The sequence below is a fragment of the Anomaloglossus baeobatrachus genome, chromosome 1 (assembly GCF_048569485.1).
Source record: "Anomaloglossus baeobatrachus isolate aAnoBae1 chromosome 1, aAnoBae1.hap1, whole genome shotgun sequence".
Classification (NCBI taxonomy): Eukaryota; Metazoa; Chordata; class Amphibia; order Anura; family Aromobatidae; genus Anomaloglossus; species Anomaloglossus baeobatrachus.
The window spans coordinates 212,128,597-212,149,048 of record NC_134353.1 but is presented as its reverse complement, the minus strand read 5'-3'; the positions used below and the strand labels follow the sequence as shown (position 1 = coordinate 212,149,048).

The 20,452-nt window shown below is 42.2% G+C and overlaps 1 protein-coding gene across 1 annotated transcript in view; it reads left to right on the top strand.

Moving 5' to 3' along the window:
• ARHGAP10 (Rho GTPase activating protein 10) overlaps positions 1–20,452 on the top strand; it is a 363,870-nt gene that overhangs the window by 340,367 nt on the left and 3,051 nt on the right. The window contains exons 21-22 of the mRNA XM_075348016.1: positions 9,516–9,662; positions 10,117–10,208. Of these exons, the coding sequence (XP_075204131.1) occupies positions 9,516–9,662; positions 10,117–10,208 (239 nt within the window). The remainder of the gene's footprint in view (positions 1–9,515; positions 9,663–10,116; positions 10,209–20,452) is intronic.

Here is a 20,452-nt window from a genome sequence, read left to right as displayed (position 1 = left end):
AACTTTAGTGGGGTCATATAACGTATTCCCTCCCGAATCTCTCAAGGCATAAACGGATGAGTTCCCCCTCTCCTCCCTAAGTTGGCGGGCTAAAAGAGAGTGAGATTTATTTCCTTTGTCATAGTATTTATGCCTGCTATAGAGTAGTAATTTTTCTGTTATATTGACCTCTAGGTCCTTCAGTTGGGCACGAGTCTTTACTATACCTCTAAAGGTACGTATTGATGGGTTAAGGGTCATCCTATTTTATAAGTCTCTGAGACTTTTAAGGAGTTGATCTCTCTGATATAGTCTATCTTTTTTGATGCGGGAGCTTAAAGCTATGCATTGCCCTCTAAAGACGGCCTTATGGGCTTCCCAGATAGTAGAAAAATTGGGCACTGACCCCTCATTGTTCTCAAAGTATTCCATCAATCCTGCTTCCAGTTTGTCTCTGTAGGAAGTTCTCTTGAGGAGGGACTCATTGAGCCTCCAGTGGCAGACTCTTGTACGTTGGGTTGTCTGATCTAGGGTGAGAGTCATTGGCGCGTGGTCTGACCACGTTATTGCACCAATATCCACTTTGCTCGTCCATCTAAGGGCCTGAATGTTGCCAAAGAAGAAATCAATCCTTGTGTGTGTACCATGAGGGGGAGAGTAGAAGGTAAAGGTTTTTTCTGAGGGATGTTTAACTCGCCACAAATCAAATAAGGCAAACCTGCGGATCAGTCTTCGAAATTCAGCTGTCAATTTACGTTGAGACGGGCTCGACAATTGATTGTTAATGGTCAACCTGTCTAAAGAGTCAGAGAAAATAGTGTTAAAATCTCCACTCACTATCCACACTGAGGGGGGAAGGCGTGTTAATTTGAGGAATACCCGGTTCAAAAAAAGGATCTGGGAGGTGTTAGGGGCATAAATGTTACACAAAAGGATTGGAACTTCCTTATATGTCCCTTGTAGGATAAGGTATCTACCCTGTGGGTCTGCCAGGGAGGTAGTAACTTGAATGGGACAGGTCCTTGATATCAAGATCGCCACACTGGCTTTTTTCCTTTCCTGAGAGGCTAAAAAAAACGTAGGGTAAAGGTGTTTGGCGAAATTGCAGTTCCCGTTGAGATTCAAGTGCGTTTCCTGCAAGAAAACCACATCAGCTCGCTGGGTCCGCATCTCACCTAATGCCATTCGCCTCTTAATGTTTGAGTTTAAACCCTTAACATTTAGTGTTAAAATTTTAACCATATTTTAAGTTATAGTGGTATAAAGCAAAATTAGCATTACATACAAAGGCTAACCGGGTATTGCCCATCTCAAACTTGCCTGACGGCCCATGATGGATGGCTCTCAATGGGGTACAAAAGATTCCCTCACCACAATCAGGGTAAACACATAAGGAATGGTAAAAGACAATGACAAAACACATAACATATAAACCATAACATTTACATGTCATAAATGTTACCGGTGAGGAGTGAAGCCGCAGGCAAAAGCCATCACCTCCGCTTCCATCCTCCCCGGTCAGGGTCAAAGAAGAAAAAATTGGCATAATTTAAAACTTTACCAATATCTAAACCCTAACCTCCTATACCAACTCTTCCGTAGGAGGAACCAGGGTAACTCTAACCCTTAAAGGGAGTTTGTGGCTATGGACACACTGCTATCACAGTCAGTGTCTAAAGCTAGATTCTAAACATCTAAGAGAGGGGAGCATTCGGTTCTCACCGCCCTAGTAGCAAACCAATGCAAATGATATGAGGAATCGTAACCAGATATATCAATATCAGAAAAGAAAAAAGAAAGTGAACAACTAGTTATGAAAGAAAAGACCAACCAAAGTCCTTATAATAAATCAGGGAGGGCATGAAGCCACCCCCCAAGGGGGGGACGACAGCCTGAAACCAGAGACTCAAACTCAAGGCTCCTGTTCCTAGAAGAAAGAAAAAATAAAATTGTCGTCTCAGGTCGGAGCCGGTCGTGCCTTAGGCCGTGATGAGGGAGAACCCCCCTTAGAGTCCACTTGTTGCCAGATCGGACGGGGTGGATTGGATGGCATCTCTAATTCCCAGTCTACCAGGGAGGGCGAAGGGATTCCCAGGTCAGTGCAGAAGGCTGGGAGGTCCGGAGTAGAGCGTAGCACAGCCGTACGACCATCTTTTGAGGCTATGAGGGCAAACGGGAACCCCCAGCGGTATCGGATGCCCTTATCTTTTAGGGATGCAAGTAGTGGCGGCAGATGTCTCCTTTTCTGTAAGGTGATCCAAGATAGATCAGGGAATAATTGGATCCGAGTCCCTTTATATTCAATTCCCTCCGAAGTGCGGGCTTTGGCCATGATAGACTCTTTTAGTTGGAAGTCATGGACACAGCAAATAATGTCACAAGAGTAATTTTGAGGCCCCCTGGGGCGTAATGCTCTATGTGCTCTGTCCAATTTTATCCTTTGAGTTGTAGGGCGCTCCAGTACAGTGTTGAATATGGTTTCAAGTATGGCATGGACGTCTTCATTACCTGTAGCCTCAGGGACGCCTCTCACTCGGATATTATTACGGCGCCCTCTGTTGTCTAGGTCCTCCAGGTGTTTGTTAGTTTCACTCAGAGCCCGAGCATAAGAGGTCACGTTCTTTTGTAATTTGGTGATGTACTGTCTAGTGGTATCGTGATCCCTTTCCACCGAGTCCACTCTATCTGCTAGTAGCCCAACATCTTGGCGGATTGAGTTAATCTCTGACTTACAGGTTTCTTTTACTTCCGAGATCAGGGATCTGAAGTCTTCCTTGGTAGGAAGGAGATCCAGATACTTTTTTAATTTTCTGTGGTCAAAATGGTGTTCCATATCTCCCGGCTCAGATTCTGATGGGGAGTCGCGTGACCCTCCTCCGTCTTCCTGTTGAGACACCAAAGCAGACAGCGAAGGCGTAGAGTCTAGGTCCATATCCACGGAACCCGACCACGTAGTTTTATTTTTCGCTTGATTGCTTTTATGGGTTGATTGTTGTCGTGACTTTGGTGGCATGGGGTCACTCACAGCACAGTCTCTTTTAGTAAGAAACTTGTCTAGAGGGGTCACAAACGACTGCCCCCCTTTCAATCTATATGACCAGCTTGGACCTCTTCTCCTCCTCACCCCAGCCAGATCGTCACCTGGTCTGTACAATATATTATGTCGCCTTTCAATATTGTTTATAGATGTAAGACCGTTAAAGTTATAGTTGTTCACTTATGTCCTCTATCTGGGCGGTAAGACAAGCCCCCCTCTACTCAGACATTATACAGGGGTGTACATCTCTTTCATGGCTCCGTTCTGTGAAAATCTCTTTGCAGCAAGCTATTATTCCAATGTCCACAAGATGGCAGCAGAGTACAGTGCAGAAAGTGAGGGATTTTTCTATATAGAGAAAAGGCAGGCTCTGAAAAGACAATTCTGCAGCACTGCCCCGAATTTTCTTCCTTCTCCCTTCTTTACTTATATCATGGAAGAGGGAACCGTAGTACCCCTCTCCCTGTACTGCCACAGGATCAGACTTGAGTCAGGGGTTAACTCTTCAGATGTTATAAGGGCACTGGATGTTATCAGATCTCAGGGCTTACTTTCTTCTCTGGAGGTCTTAGCTTTCCCTCTTCCCCCTCCCCTCCAGGGAAACCAGCCTCAGACTCCTCCACACCCGTGTACAGCCCCTGTGCTTCTTATCAGAGCAATGCGACTCGTGCTGCGGGGGTGAGGGTTAATTTACAGCCCTAGTGGGTAATGGTGCTCTAGTGCGTGGCACTGGCTTTAGAGCCAGGGGGTGTATGCGTCCTAGGACCAGCCAGTTACCCGGCTGGTTGTCGCCCCTATGCACGGGGGATTTCCACTCACCAGCCTCCTCTCTCTTGCCGTTCGCCTGTCACTTCACTGCCTGCCTCCAGCCGGCTCTCTCAGGCCCGACAGTCACCAGGCGGCTCCCCCTCACTGTGTCCGGCTCGTGCTCCACTCCCCTCCAGTGTCTCTCCCTCCTCCAGGCCGGGTAAGTGTCTGCTTCTCCTCCGCTTTGGGACTTCTGGGTATCCCTTCCTCCCTTGTGTTCTTCCCGGATTTTCAAGCCTCTGCTCCCTCTTCACCCGTCGGCTCTCCTTCCTCTGGGTGGTTTTCACCGCGCTCCTGGTCTCAGCGTCTGCAGCATGGTCCCAGGCCTCCCTTGAGAATGATGTCTGCTGGGATTCAGGTAGGGTCCTGTCCCACAATACTCGTCTCCTGGGGTCCGCTGGCTCTCAGGGACGGTATATGGAGGCTTCAGATGGATCTAAGTCGGGCAGGGGCTCAGATGTCTCTGGATGTCTCAGAGCTCTGTCAGATACGTCCTCCTGCATCGGCGGCCATTTTGGACTCCTCAAAATTGATTTTAATTATTAGATATAGAATAATAAGTTCCACAATTAGATGTGATTAAAAAAAAATGTTCCTGTGCTGAGATAATCTTATATATGTGTCCCTACTGTGTAATGGCCGTGTCTGACCGTAGAGGGACATGGTCTGATCATACAAGATCCCTAAGGCCGGGGAGGGCTTAAAAAAGTATAAATACATTACAGCAGCGGATTACAAATTATTCGTTCTTTGAGATAAAACATTTGTTAAAAATAAGCGTCGAAATATTTTGCCTCACAAAAAAATCAACTGTAATCCCGTGCTGTAATCTCTCTATACTCTTTTACTTCCTCTCCAGCCCAGGAGATGTGATATGAACAGATCATGTCCCTGTACGGTCAGACACGGCCATTACACAGTACATAGCAAATTGTCTCTCCAGGAAGGAGACAATCTCTAGCGCCACCTATTGGAAGTAGCAATCCTAAAGTCAAAAGTGGCTTTTCAAGCCTTTTCATATGACTAAGGGGCACTTTGCACACTACGACATCGCAGGTGCGATGTCGGTGGGGTCAAATCGAAAGTGATGCACATCCGGCGTCGCTGTCGACATCGTAGTGTGTAAAGCATTTTTGATACGATTAACGAGCACAAAAGTGTCGTAATCGTATCATCGGAGTAGCTTCGGTCATTCCCATGATTTGGGAAAGACCAATGTTACGATGTTGTTCCTTGTTCCTGCGGCAGCACACATCGCTGTGTGTGAAGCCGCAGGAGCGAGGAACATCTCCTACCTGCGTCCCGGCCGGCTATGCGGAAGGAAGGAGGTGGGCGGGATGTTTACGTCCCGCTCATCTCCACCCCTCCGCTTCTATTGGCCGCCTGCCATGTGACGTCGCTATGACGCCGCACGACCCTCCCCCTTAGGAAGGAGGCGGTTCGTCAGCCAGAGCAACGTCGCGGGGCAGGTGAATGCATGTGAAGCTGCCGTAGCGATAATGTTCGCTACGGCAGCTATCACCATGATATCGCAGCTGCGACGGGGGCGGGGACTATCGCACTCAGCATCGCAGCATCGGCTTGTGATGTCGTAGTGTGCAAAGGGTCCCTAAGGATTTATGCCAGATCAGAACCAGCAGCTATAAGTCCCCTCGCTGACAGCCAGACTGGTTTGTGAGGTCTCCGCAAGGAGAATAGTCTTCCCCACAGTACATAGCAGGGACACATACTGTATATAAGATTATCTCTGCACAGGAACATTGCTTTTTTTTTTGTTTGTTTGTTTTTTGGGGGGAGTGGGGGGGGTTAAACACATCCAACTGTGGAAATTATTATTTCAAGATACACTGATTAAAATCGACTTTAAAATTAACTTTTTTCATGAACAAACTCCTTAATCTTTGGAGGGGTGAGACAGATATTTTAGACTACAGATACCAGATTTTTACCAGATGAATAAGATTGAATTTTATCAATGATACCAAACAAATTGCAGCATGCAAACTCCAGCCTCGCCATACTGTACCACTTTTTCGATGAGCGGTATAGGGTCTGCTTGCTTTATTGTGACCATAAAGATATTTGTTGTATAATAGCTACACAGTAAAGACCAATGTTGATTTCATGAAGCTTTCACATGTTAGGGCACTGTACATATTTCTATTGAACTATACATTTAATGTCAGTTCTTCAGCGCTTCTCATACTACTTTAAAAGTGTATGGATTTTGCATGGCTGTGCAAACATCTAATTTTTTTTCCAAATGAGGATCTTTATTTCAAATAAATAGTAATCTTGTAATTTTTCACACTGACCAGTTAAGTATATTTTTAAAAAACTTTTTGCCAATGTTTGTTTCTTTTGTCCATTAGATCGTGATTGGTTGTAAAAAAAAATAAATAAATAAATCTGACTTGCAATTTTCACACAGGTCAGTAAGGGCCATTTTAGACTCTCTCATTTCCTGTCCTTTCGGGAATAATTTTCAGCAGTCTCCTTATCAGCAGAGGTAGGATTACAATGACGGCTATCACCTCTATACACAGCTGATAACACAGGAACCACCAATCACAATAGGTGATGTCTCACCCACCCCCTTTGCAATGGCCTTTGCACATGCTCATTAGACACCTCAATACAAAAAAACAGGGTCAGTATCTGACCATTTTAGCTAATGTACATATATTGTTTACTGAAACTCATGGAAGTTATAGTCTTAAGAAAAAGGCATAGTGAACAGTGTGAAAACTGCAAGTTTTTTTATTTTAGTACAGATTGTGATATAGAGATTTATTTTTTGTACATACATTTAACTCAAAAATCTGATTTGTGTTTTTTTTTCTGTTTAAAATAAGTGCTATCATTCACAGTAAACCCTGGGTAGGGGATTTTATTATTTGTATTATTTGGATTGGTAAACTTAATAAAATATTTGAAACTAAAAATCTGATTTATGTTGTTGGTAATTTTTTGACGGCTACCCTTAAAGAAAATAATGTAGCCTACTGATAAAAATCAAAAGTAAAACCTGTTAAATGATATATGTCCTATTGACTCAGCAAAGAGACATATATTTCCTTAAATCTTCCAGGCGGACCCCAGCTATCTCAATAATGATTAGGGAAAATTAATGACGACGGTACTTGGCTTCCTGGTAGAGGTCTCCGCTGATCTGTATCACTGGATTTTGACTGCTGTTTTTACATAGACGTCTGTAACCCTCTCTGAGGCTCTCAACATTGAACTACTCTTTCTTGCTGTTGCCGTGGTTACAATCCAGATATCCACTTAAATCTTTTTACAGTAATTGGTTACCTATCTCTTCCTAAAAGTGGAGGAAGGGTTATTACTTGTAATGCAATGCTTTACAACCCATCTAATCCCTTACTAAAATGTTTCTTTCTGGCTCGTCTCATCCCTTCACGTACAAGTTTGCTTCTTTCCTGCAGTTGAAGGCTCATTTGATATCGGAGGGCTCAGTATGGTATTAGGAAACAATTACATGGCTGCGGAGCATTGTGATGACCGGAGGCCGGATGTCCTGGAGAATGGAATTAAAAGTTTCAATCAAAATATTTTCATTGTATTGCATTCAATTGGAGCCTTGCAATCTCTTATAGGGAGTATCCGGCTCCTACAGTATCTATATGCGCTATAAGGAAGCCATTTTATGAATTGACTTGCCGTATGAAATGTCTGTGGTGAATATGTTGGAAAAAGCGGGAAAGCGTCGGACTCTGACTTGGCCCTTTTTTTTTTTTTTTTTGCCGGTGCAAATAAGGAACTGACATCAAGTGGATACTAAGGACATTTATTCTATTTTTTTATTGTTCCATATTTGATCTCTCTGGAGTCGGGATAGAAACTGGACACTTTCCCGTTGTCCCAGTTTTCTGCTTAAACATGTCTCACATTTTGTCACTTACCATTTTTGCACCAGAATGTGCACTTTTTTGCTAATTCCAGTTTGACAGTTGGAGGGTGTCCTAAAAAGTGGAATAACATTAATAGACATAGGTTTAACGACTTAAGATGTACCAAATTAATCAAACATTAAAGGGGTTTTCCCACGAACAAAGTTAATTTCAAGATTGATTTTATTCAATAGATATAGAATAATAATAATTTGCACAATTGGATGTGTGTGCAGAGGTTTTTGTGAAGGGGAGGGTCAGCTGTGGCATCGCCTACTGTGGATGGTGGAACAACTATACTCTCTGTATAGAGATGTTACCTGTCACTTTAAAGTATACCTGTCAGGTGCAACATGAACCCAGAGCCACAAGGAGTTCTAGGTGCATATTTCTAATCTTTGCCTAACTGTCCCTGCATCTAGTAGCATAGATAAAGAGATCTTTAGAAAAAGTATTTCTAAAGATCCTTTATGATATGCTAATGAGGCCAGGGACTAGTTGCAAGGTTGTTAGTTCTCTGGGCTAGTCAGCCCCCTTAGCATGAAGTACGCCACTGTGAGCGTGGTAACATGCTAAGAATGTGCAGCGTCAGAGACATAGTTGATCTCATCTCTCTGCTCCCACTGCAGCCAACTCGAGATTTCGGCTTAAAGTGCAGGATCAGAAGTCCCACACTTTTGGTCATGCATACTATGAAGTCGGGTATACGCATCCCGGCTTCAAACTGGTGTATGTATGACCAGAAGTTTGGGGATGTTCTGATCATATGCACTGAGCCGAAAACCAGCGGCAGCAGCAAGGGTGAGAGCAACCATGCCTCTGACACTGCGTATTCATTAGCATGTTAGTATACCCACAGGGGTGTGCTTACATGCTAAGGGGGCTGACTAGCAAAGGGAACTAACACCCCTGCGACTAGTCACTGGTCTCATTAGCAGAACATAAAGGATCTTTAGAAATATTTTTTCTAAAGATTCCTTTATCTATGCTACTATGGATTAGGACTGTTAGGCAGGGATTAGCAATACGTTTCCCTCGAAAGATAATGAGATAGTCATCTGTGCAGGAAATGAAGTATGAATCATGTTAAAAAAATAAACTTTACAAAATGTTTTAAAAAATACATTTAAAATCAAATCTGATTTAAACAGTATCTGCTTTCTCTTAAAATCTTGGACTGTTTTGTTTTTAATTTAGGACATTGAGTGTCTGAAAAGGGCTATTAGCCACCTGTGACCGTTCTGGTATTTTATAATACCAAAACTATGCCATTTATAGCCATTGCTGTTTTTTGTGGGGGGGGTTTTGGCTCTGGTAGAAGAACGTGTCAGGTGCTGGTCTTGTGGCATCACATATTTTGTTGCGGAAATATCTCCAGTGTATCTCCAACATAGCCAGCATTAGTGAATTCAGAACATTGCATTTTCTTGCTACAGAAAGATTTATTTCCATAAAGTAATTTTGGTTTAGTGTATAATTTAAATGTCAGTAAATCAATATGCAGACTAAATGTCGAGTTTAGGTCAATCCTCATTCTCAGGTATTTAAACCCAAATCACTTACTAATCTATCTGCAGTAAATTATAGTAATCTGTGTTTTAGTTCTAAACGCTGAGCCTACATTTTCTGTACCATAGTAATGCTGTATGGAGAATGCCCGCAGCCCAGAGCACGTCAGCAGTGCCCTCATAGGATGCACTTTGTGTGTTTTGTATTTGATATAAGAAGCAGGTAATATAATCCCCAACATTCAAACCTAATTCTATTAATTTCTTCAGGAGATCCCTTACTCAGTGTCCATTGGTATCCTGGATAAATAGTGAACCATCGGCTGTATCATGTGAACCTACCACTCCAGAGACGCCTGAACCATCAGCAGACACGGAAGAGCTATCTTTGCTGCCTCCGGAGCCCCCGTTAGAGAGGTATACCGGGACATGTAATGTTGCTTGTAACAATGGATTATTGCTTAGCCTGTAACGAAGGGTAATTGTTTATAGTCTCATTTATGATAGGTGAATGTCTTCTATGTCAAGACTGGTTACATTTTGTCATTAGTTATACTTACATTGACTACTATAATAATTTAAGGTCATCAGACATTATACATTTTTATACATTTGGTAAATACTTTGCTGATTACTTTGATTTAGTGATGATTTCTCCATTCTTAAATTAAATTCTTCAGTACGTTAATGAAAATTATTATTCATAGAATACAACTACAACATAACTTTTTATGCATTCCTATACATTAGCACAAGTATTTTTATTCTAACATTTACCCCAGGATTTTCTCCAATCTGTATGTGATGCATATTGTATCCTTATAATCCATAAGGATGTATCCATCTAACCCTCCTAATGTTTCTGTTGCAGTATCATTGGCAGAAAGGCCAAAGCAGTATATCCTTGTGAAGCTGAACACCCCTCAGAATTATCGTTTCAAGTAGGGGAAACTTTTGAAAATGGTAAGTAATTCTGTACAATCAAGCAGAGATTGATTGTATACCTTGAAGGATCAAATTCCTGGAATATCTAGAAATGCTGTTATCCATTCACATGGAAGTTGTGGTTCAATGTACCACACTATAAAGCTTATGCTGGTTGAGGGAATGATCCATAAGATTCCTCCGGTGGCAGTTGCAGATAGCTAGAATTTCATCATTTGGTTATGCAGCAGATTTGAACCTTTTGTGCCAGTAAATAGCCCTAACTGCTATTAATCTGTCATAATAGCATTGTTACAAAATGAAACTCACTTTTAAGTACAAACACCAGGATTCATCAAGACTGGCATTGTTCACGTTGATCTTGATGAGGAGCTGTTCAGGAGTCAGACACTCCTGATTCATTAAGAGGCCCACAACTATTAAGGAACACCACTGTTTGCCATGAATTTGAATAGCCTCACCCACTTTGTCACAGCCTTGCATTGACTAAAATTCACTACTTTAGTGAATTGCACTCTTCAAAACTTTACTCCAGAATGCATAAATCAAACCCAAAGTCTAATTCTCATTAAAAAAAATTCCCATTTGTCCTGATAATTGTCTGAGACCAAAAAGCTAAAGTCGTATTCTCCAGTTAAGAAGTTATCCCTATCCATCTGATATTTAGGGACATTGTAAAAGGGAACATTGTTAAAAGGGGAAATAAAAGCACCAACACCCCAACTATTGTTGTGCAAAAGGTATAAAAGACCTTGGTCTCTTTACTATCACAAAGGATCTATTCCCAATATCACAAATATACTGTATATATTCCCAAGGGTAATAATTTCTCTGTTCCTATTGCCTTATTCTGCTTTGCCCTTAATACCTGGTGCATCCCAATCAAGCATATACTCAGAGTCACTTTGTTGTAATAATAAAATATAACAAGTTTATTATTAACTAACAAGACTACAAGAATACACTATATAATTCAAGCACATGTAATCACTATGAAAAGCATATACTAATATATACACATAAAATACAATAAAACACCAGTAAATACTTTACTATAAAACCCACAGTTACATACAACCCACTATGGCAGTCACACAGTTACAGCCCACCCAACAATATGATACTATCTATCCCTAGATGAGGAGTACTCAGCCATCCTTTTGTGTGACCATCCAGGAAGCAAGAGAGAAGAAGAAGAGAGAGTGGGTGAGGAGTCGGCTTAATATAGGGCTTATGACCAAGATTCATTTAGCCCTATGATTGGCTGTAACCTTTGATGTCATGGGGGCGTGTGTATAGCCAGGTGTTGGAGAACGCCTCCCAACCTGGCTGAGGGTAAAAGACATGATCTTCTGTGTGTGTTACCCTCCCCCATCTAGCACAAGAGAAATTATATTATTATATATTATTTCACAATTAACTGAATTGCACTCTTCAAAACCTTACTCCAGAATGCATAAATCAAACCCAAAGTCTAATTCTCATTAAAAAAAAAAAATCCCACTTGTCCTACTAACAATATCCTGATAATTGTCTGAGACCAAACAGCTAAAGTCGTATTCTCCAGTTAAGAAGTTATCCCTATCCATCTGATATTTAGGGACATCATCTGAATTCTTGGCGGTCTGACCACTGGGGCCCCACGAATCCCTATAAGTGGGTCTCTAAAGAGCCCCATGTGAATAGACTGGTGGATGATCATGCACTCTGCTGCTCGATTCATTTTTAATGGGACGGCTGTAGGTAGCTAAGTGCTGCACTGAGCTGGTTTTCAGCACTCCCATAAAAAAGAATGGCGCAGCAGTGTGCATGATCGTCTACCAGTCTATTCACATGGGGCTCTTCAGAGATTTGGATTTTTGGAATTGGTAGGAGTCCCAGTTTTAAAGAAGTTATCTTGTATCTGTACACATAACAGTAAAGCCTGCGGAATTAGCCAGTTTCCGTGGGACCAAGTAATTATCGAACACTAAGATCAGCCATTATAATTTTTTTTACAAGCATTTTTTTTGTCTCCATAAGGTACTGCTATAAACCTCTGGTAGCAGCTTGTCATACTAGATACCTACACTCTCTCGCTCAGCCAAGCATTCTTTGTATGGAGGAGTTGGAGAGATAAAGGTTTCCTGAATGAGAGATCTAATGTATATGGAGGACTTGAGATCTGTTGGGTAATTGAAGTCTATGGTCACTAAAACAGAAGACTGGAAATAGTTATTACATCTGATGTATCTGTTACACAACTCACAATATGCTTTATCACTGAATTGATTCTTTAGGGCACTTTGTAATATAGATGCAGCAATAAAAAGTGTCTAGCAATAGCTCTTAGTGATCTGGGTAGAGATCTTCTTCAGGATAGAGAGATGTCTATTCTTCAGGCTTCCTTGTTGATTTGCCTTAAATTAATTGCTGAAGACCTTGTCCTATTGCCCTGATTTTAGCATTAAGAAAATCATGTCCTTGTAGTAACATAGCACATTAAAGGAAATGCTGTATTTTTCCCTTTAGTTACCATTCTTTGTAGTTTAATATGTAGATAATGCATATAGTGCAATCCATTAGTGTTAGAGGGTTCCTTGGGTTGCTCAATTATAGCTCGGTTTTGAGAGTCGCAGCTAATAAGTGCTCTGTACCTAGTAATTAATTGAAAGTAATGTTCTTTTCGTCTTCATTTTAAAGATGTATATATATACTACATGCTGGTAAAATTGTACTGCACTTAAAAGTACTTTACATGAAAGTTAAGGTAAATGAGAAATGTTTCTAATTAATGAAGAGTAACATTATTTTCTGGTGATTGTGATAATCTCAGTGTTATTATGTATCACTATTATTAGTATACCTTAATCATTATGCCATCATCAAATGTTGGTAAACTATGTGCTAATGTATTCTGTACCTGACAAATTTTCTAAACCCCAATTATATTATTGTAGCCGTGATTTATTCAACTCTATGTAAAATACAATGTAGTTACTAAATGTTATGTTTAAAGGGAGTCTGTCACCCCGGAAACACTATTTAGACTAACCACATGATAGATATAAAAAAAACTTATCAGCACCTTCAAGAATAAGATTAGTGTCAACAAGTGTAAGCTGAAACAACTAGTCACTATAACCCAAAAAGTTATTTCTGGTTAGATTGACTACATGATGAATTAGGTTCTTTAGCCCGTATAGAAATCGTACCATAAATGTCTTTTATGACTGTGCATGAAAACAGTACCATAGGCGTAGCACCCTTCTGCTGTTTGGTTACCATGCATTGCGCCCTATATGTATTGGTTGACAGCCCTTGCTTGGCTAGAGTTAGCACTGCCTGAAAATTAAAGTTCTGGTGTGAGTGCACAAACTGCAGGAGTGAGTATGCTCTCTTCCCTCTAACACGTCAGTGTAGCGAGCGGTAACAGTAGACCGGAGAATGTGCTGCATTTGCTCCTGCAGTAACAGTGAGCTCATACACAACAGCTTTATTTTCAGGCAGTGCTAGCTGGCAAGTAAGTGCTGTCCATATATATCCAGACAAGTTAATGGAGCACTTATTGCTTGTGGCCATGCCAAGGCTGCATCAAACATTCTCATTTGCATGTTGAACAAACTGCTTTCTATGCAAGTAGAGTGGCTCAGCGCTCAAATCCCACCAAGGACATCATCTGCAAGGAGTTTGTATGTTCTCTTTGTATTTGAGTTTCCTCTTGATTTCTCCCACATTTTGAAGACATACTTATAGGGAAGGTAAATTGTGAGCACAATGAGGTCTCTTTTGATGATAATAAAGCACTGCGGAATATGATGTCACTATCTAAATAAAATCGATAAATGCCTATCAAAGGCAACATTTATAACACCAAAGCTATGTTCTTTTTATGAAGGCTTAGTCTAGTATTTGACCATGTAGTTTGATTAAATAGTGTACCTGGGTTGATAAACTGGTGACAAACTCTTTAAAGGGTTTGTCAAGAAAACATGGCTGCTTTCGAGAAACTGCTAGTGTATAGTGTTGCAGCTTGGCTCTAGTGATGTTAATCAGGCCATCTTTGGAAAGGGACAGAGTAAAATACACAGAAAGATCTGCATAAAATGTGGCCATGCGGTAAAAACAAATACCTCATTACAGGCAACATTTTGCTGTTTGGGAAAGAAAACTATTGGTTACCACTTGTTTTCTCCATGTCTCTGATGAACAGGTGGATAGATACAGTGCTCTACAGTTTGTGTACACAACAAATTGAGTGACCCTATTGGATCCTTATACTTGTTTATGGGAGGCTGTAAGCACAAAATGACTTTTCAAACCAAGCTCAGGTGCTCGTTGCACCCTTCAGAAACTGCTCTGAACTGTTTGGCCACTCCAACTTCCCTGGCTCCTGTAAAGTCAGAGCTGTCAATTAAGAAAGAGGAATTCCAAGATAGATAGAATAACTGCTCAGTACACCCTTATTCCATCTTGGCATTCCTCTCTCTTAATTGACAGCTGTGGCTTTACATAAGCCAAGGAAGGGCACAGAAAGTTGGAGTGGCCAAACAGTTCAGAGCAGTTTCCCAAGGGTGCAACAAGCACCTGTGCTTGGTTTGAACAGTGATTTTGTGCTGACACCCTTCCTTCAACTTAACAGTTTACCTGAATGTTCAGGTGTTGTGTATTCACATTTGATGTATAGATGCCCAAGTAGTGCAGGTATGCAACAGTAAGTATTGTCAATATAGCTACTTGTAGATGCTGGTGAGTGTGCGCGTAGAGTCCACTATGGAACCCGATCACTGTAGATTGTAAAGTTTTGTAGGAGAATCATTTTCTCAGCCTCAATATATACCAGGAAATTCAAGGTAAGTTATAATTAAAGGGGTTGTCGAAGATTGTGACCCAATTCTACAGTAACTCTTTGTGATTGCAGACTTGGGATTTATCACAACCATGTGCTCAGTGTTCAGGTTTGCAGTCATAAGGCTTGACAATTCTTGTAGGCAACTACTACCTACATATATAATCTATCTTGCAGGTTCTCTGCGACTCCCAAGTAGATGCGTTTCCTTGTTTTCCATTCTGTGCAGTAGCTGTCTGCATAGACTTAAGTGGAAAGGTCCTAATTAGTGTATGAGTGGTAAGGAAAGACCTGATCGCTGCAGGATAGGCTTCTTCCACAATTCTGAAGTTTAGCAATGTACAATGCAATTCCATGAGGTCACTATATTGAGTTCTAGGAAAAGATGCTTAAGAATTGTTCATGAAGATTACAATTATTTACTAAAACTAATATATCAGGAGAATTGATATGTTCTCTGTAATACAGGAAGCAGTCTGGGATCAATGCTTCAAGTAAAGCAATGTATTATATTCAGCTTCTTTAATATATATATAGAGATATAAATCCATAAATATACAATACTGACCTTGACAAAAGGGATGATACCCCCTTAAAAAGAATGAAAATAAATAGAGGTTATCTAAAATTAATCTTTATTTTAATTTTAAATCTGTATTTAATATCATCTAATCTCTTTTGTACTACATAAGTAGAAAAATATACAACTTAGATTTTAATATAAATAGATAAAAGACCAAAGTTCAGTATATACACATGACAAAAATCATCAGATAGGTTAATCCATATAAGAATACATCAACAGTATGCGTCATCAAGGATATGAAGACGTGCTTGAGGGCAGGACCTCCTGGCTGCACTGTATGGCCAGTCACTTTGACTCTGACATGCGCAGTGGCACCTGTGTTAACCCTGCAACCTACCATCACAGTTAAACAATAGGGTGGTAATAGTAATGGTAACCGCGCCATGAAACTGATGTGGCTTGTGCTCCCTCTGTCACATAGGCTGAGGTGAGATTGTTCCTGCTTTATATAACTAATAGGCTTTTTAGCCTCTTGTCCTGCACACTTGCATGGTTATATACTTGTTCCTTAACCCCTGGTGTATAACTAAGGCCTCTGTGCCTCCTGCAAATCGCCTTTAACCACCAGAGCATAATTGTTGGAGCCTCACTGTGCAATTGTGTATAAGGTTACTAGTGTGATGTATTCTCAGATGGATTAACCTATCTTTGATGATTTTTGTGTGAACACTGACCTTTGGTCTTTTATCTATTTATATAAAAAGCCAAGTTTTTTTATTTATTTCCCCTTGCTGACATATTACTAATTTGGTAGATTCATACTCCCATGGGGCATTGTTGCCTTGATCTTTTCTAACACATGTGAATTAAAATCCCCTATTGATTCCTCTCTGCCCTATCTTTTTGCTTTATTTTTTTTAACCACTTCCTGATTGATGACATTTTGAGAGCCCCCAATGCATGCTGGGATATTCAAACAAGTCGTCATCAGGTGGCAGAGGCTGCAATTACTGTTGACTTCATGGAAGATGACCAAGTAGGAAATAAATGTTGAAATCAAATCATAAAAATTGAGACTGGAATTTAACAAAATGCTTATTGACAAAACGTCTAGGAGTATGTCCTTTGGACAGATGAGATAAAACTGGAGCTTTTTGGCTAGTCACATCCGCTCTATAACAGATTAAAAAATGAAGCATACTAAGAAAAGAACAATGTACCTACTGTGAAACATGGAGGAGGCTCAATTATGTTTGGGGCTGTTTTGCTGTATCTGGCACACACAGGGTGTCTTTTAATTTGTGCAGGGTACAGTGAAATCTTAGAACCACCAAGGCATTATGGAGCCAAATGTGAAGCCCACTGTCAGAAGCTTGGTTTCAGTCTAAGGTCATGGGTCATCCAACAGAATAATGACTCGCAACACAGCCATTGTTAGATGTTCTTAGCAATAATCAAAGCATTTGACTACTCTGAAGTGGCTTCTGTGGTCCCTGATCTCAATCCTATTGAACATCTCTGGAAGGAGCTGACACAGCCAGTCTGGAGAAGACTTGAGAGGAGTTGGCCAAAATAGCTCTGGACAGGTGCAGAAGTCTCCATTGAGAGCTTCAGAATTTGTTTTTGCAGTGTTTGCTTCAAAAGGTTGTGTACCATCCTTTTGAAGTGGACTGTCATTTTTTTCCAGCTTACTTTAATTGTTTTTTTTTATATATTTTCTTTTTTTTTCTGTCGAAACAAAATCCAAAAGCAATGCCTGATTTTCATTTGTTGATATTCCTTAAATTTTAATTTAAAATTCCTTTTGTCAGTTTTAAGTTACCGTATTTTTCACTTTATCAGACGCACCTGATTATAAGACGCACCCCCAAATTTGGTGAATGAAAAGAGAATTTATTTTTTTTAATGTTAAATGGGGTCCGTCTTATAATGCCAGTGTCCGTCTTAACAAATCATATAGGGTATATGTCTCTTATAGCCCTCCATCCTATAATTAGCCCCCTTAATCTGGATATGGCCCCCTTATATTGAATATAGCCCCCTTGTGCTGGCACACATCCCATACAGCTGGCACACATCCCATACAGGTGGCACAGATCTCCTATTGCTGGCACACATCCAATACAGCTGGCACAGGTCTCCTATTGCTGGCACACATCCCATACAGCTGGCACAGGTCTCCTATTGCTGGCACACATCCCATACAGCTGGCACAGGTCTCCTATTGCTGGCACACACATCCCATACAGCTGGCACAGGTCTCCTATTGCTGGCACACGACCCATACAGGTGGCACAGGTCTCCTATTGCTGGCACATGTCCCATACAGGTGGAACAGGTCTATTGCTGGCACACGTCCCATACAGGTGGCACAGGTCTCCTATTGCTAGCACACGTCCCATACGGGTGGCACAGGTCTCCTATTGCTGACACACGTCCCGTACAGGTGGCACAGGTCTCCTATTGCTGGCACACGTCCCATACAGGTGGCACAGGTCTCCGATTGCTGGCACACGTCCCATACAGGTGGGACAGGTCTCCTATTGCTGGCACACGTCCCATACAGGTGGCACAGGTCTCCTATTGCTGGCACACGTCCCATACAGGTGGCACCGGTCTCCTATTGCTGGAACTCGTCCCATACAAGTGGCACAGGTCTCCTATTGCTGTTACACGTCCCCCTGTGTTAGATATGGCCCCCATGCTGCTGCCCATAGTAAAATAAACACTTTACCTTCTCTAGTGCTGTCCTCCCTCTTGTCTCCCTCTGTGTGGTTGAGCTCCTACACTTCCTGGTTCTCGGTGCCGGTCATGTGATCGGCACAGCAGAGTGACATGATCTCTGCGTGCCTGATCACAACATCAGCAGTGAGATCGGGGAGACACCGGGAGACACGCTGGAGGAGGTAAGGAAAGCTTTTTTATTTTAGAATGGGTTTGTGACTGTGCGTCTGCTAGTGTGTGAACAGTGCTCTATGCAAGCCACCAGTGTGCAGTTTTACCATCCAGCCATCACCTCCTCCATATTTGGAAGTGCGTGTGAATGGCTCCACCTGCACCTGTGTTGCCTCCACCTAGTGGGGATTTAGCTGTATCCTGCTGGAGTGGTAGTAGTCTTTTGGCCTGAGCCATATACAGCTGCAATTCCATCTTGCTGTAAGTAATGATATTTTCTTTTTTGCTTTTTTATATTATATGTAGTGTAGGGACCTACAAGCATGAGGTTCCCGTGACGAGGGTTGTAGGCTTACGTCTTATGGCCATAACGCTAACAAAAAACCTCAAAAACTTTTTTGTACAGGATACAGCCAGGCCCCTTTTTGTTAGGCCTTGCTATCAGAGTTTCTGTCCCTACGTAGCGCGCAGTGGGGGTACGGCTTGGCAGCCCGCCTGATCTAATAGTATGGGCGTCACCTAATAGGCTGCGGGTTTGTGACTGTGCGTCTGCTAGTGTGTGAACAGTGCTCTATGCAAGCCACCAGTGTGCAGTTTTACCATCCAGCCATCACCTCCTCCATATTTGGAAGTGCGTGTGAATGGCTCCACCTGCACCTGTGTTGCCTCCACCTAGTGGGGATTTAGCTGTATCCTGCTGGAGTGGTAGTAGTCTTTTGGCCTGAGCCATATACAGCTGCAATTCCATCTTGCTGTAAGTAATGATATTTTCTTTTTTGCTTTTTTATATTATATGTAGTGTAGGGACCTACAAGCATGAGGTTCCCGTGACGAGGGTTGTAGGCTTACGTCTTATGGCCATAACGCTAACAAAAAACCTCAAAAACTTTTTTGTACAGGATACAGCCAGGCCCCTTTTTGTTAGGCCTTGCTATCAGAGTTTCTGTCCCTACGTAGCGCGCAGTGGGGGTACGGCTTGGCAGCCCGCCTGATCTAATAGTATGGGCGTCACCTAATAGGCTGCGGGTTTGTGACTGTGCGTCTGCTAGTGTGTGAACAGTGCTCTATGCAAGCCACCAGTGTGCAGTTTTACCATCCAGCCATCACCTCCTCCATATTTGGAAGTGCGTGTGAATGGCTCCACCTGCACCTGTGTTGCCTCCACCTAGTGGGGATTTAGCTGTATCCTGCTGGAGTGGTAGTAGTCTTTTGGCCTGAGCCATATACAGCTGCAATTCCATCTTGCTGTAAGTAATGATATTTTCTTTTTTGCTTTTTTATATTATATGTAGTGTAGGGACCTACAAGCATGAGGTTCCCGTGACGAGGGTTGTAGGCTTACGTCTTATGGCCATAACGCTAACAAAAAACCTCAAAAACTTTTTTGTACAGGATACAGCCAGGCCCCTTTTTGTTAGGCCTTGCTATCAGAGTTTCTGTCCCTACGTAGCGCGCAGTGGGGGTACGGCTTGGCAGCCCGCCTGATCTAATAGTATGGGCGTCACCTAATAGGCTGCGGGTTTGTGACTGTGCGTCTGCTAGTGTGTGAACAGTGCTCTATGCAAGCCACCAGTGTGCAGTTTTACCATCCAGCCATCACCTCCTCCATATTTGGAAGTGCGTGTGAATGGCTCCACCTGCACCTGTGTTGCCTCCACCTAGTGGGGATTTAGCTGTATCCTGCTGGAGTGGTAGTAGTCTTTTGGCCTGAGCCATATACAGCTGCAATTCCATCTTGCTGTAAGTAATTATTTTAGAATGGCCAGCAGCATGGGGGCCATATCTAATATGGGGTTGTGAACATGTGCGATCAAAGGGGTGCACAGGCAAATATAATATGCGCCGCTCCCCCAGCCCATCGCCGCGGTGCGGTTTCAGCACCACGGTGATGGACAGCGGCTGTGCATATTATATGAGCGGGAGCAGGAGATCTCCCGCTGCCTCCAGCAGCCTTCACAAGTCTCTACCAGCCTCCACCAGCCCCCCCCCAGCACCGCTCCAGAGTTGCCCCCA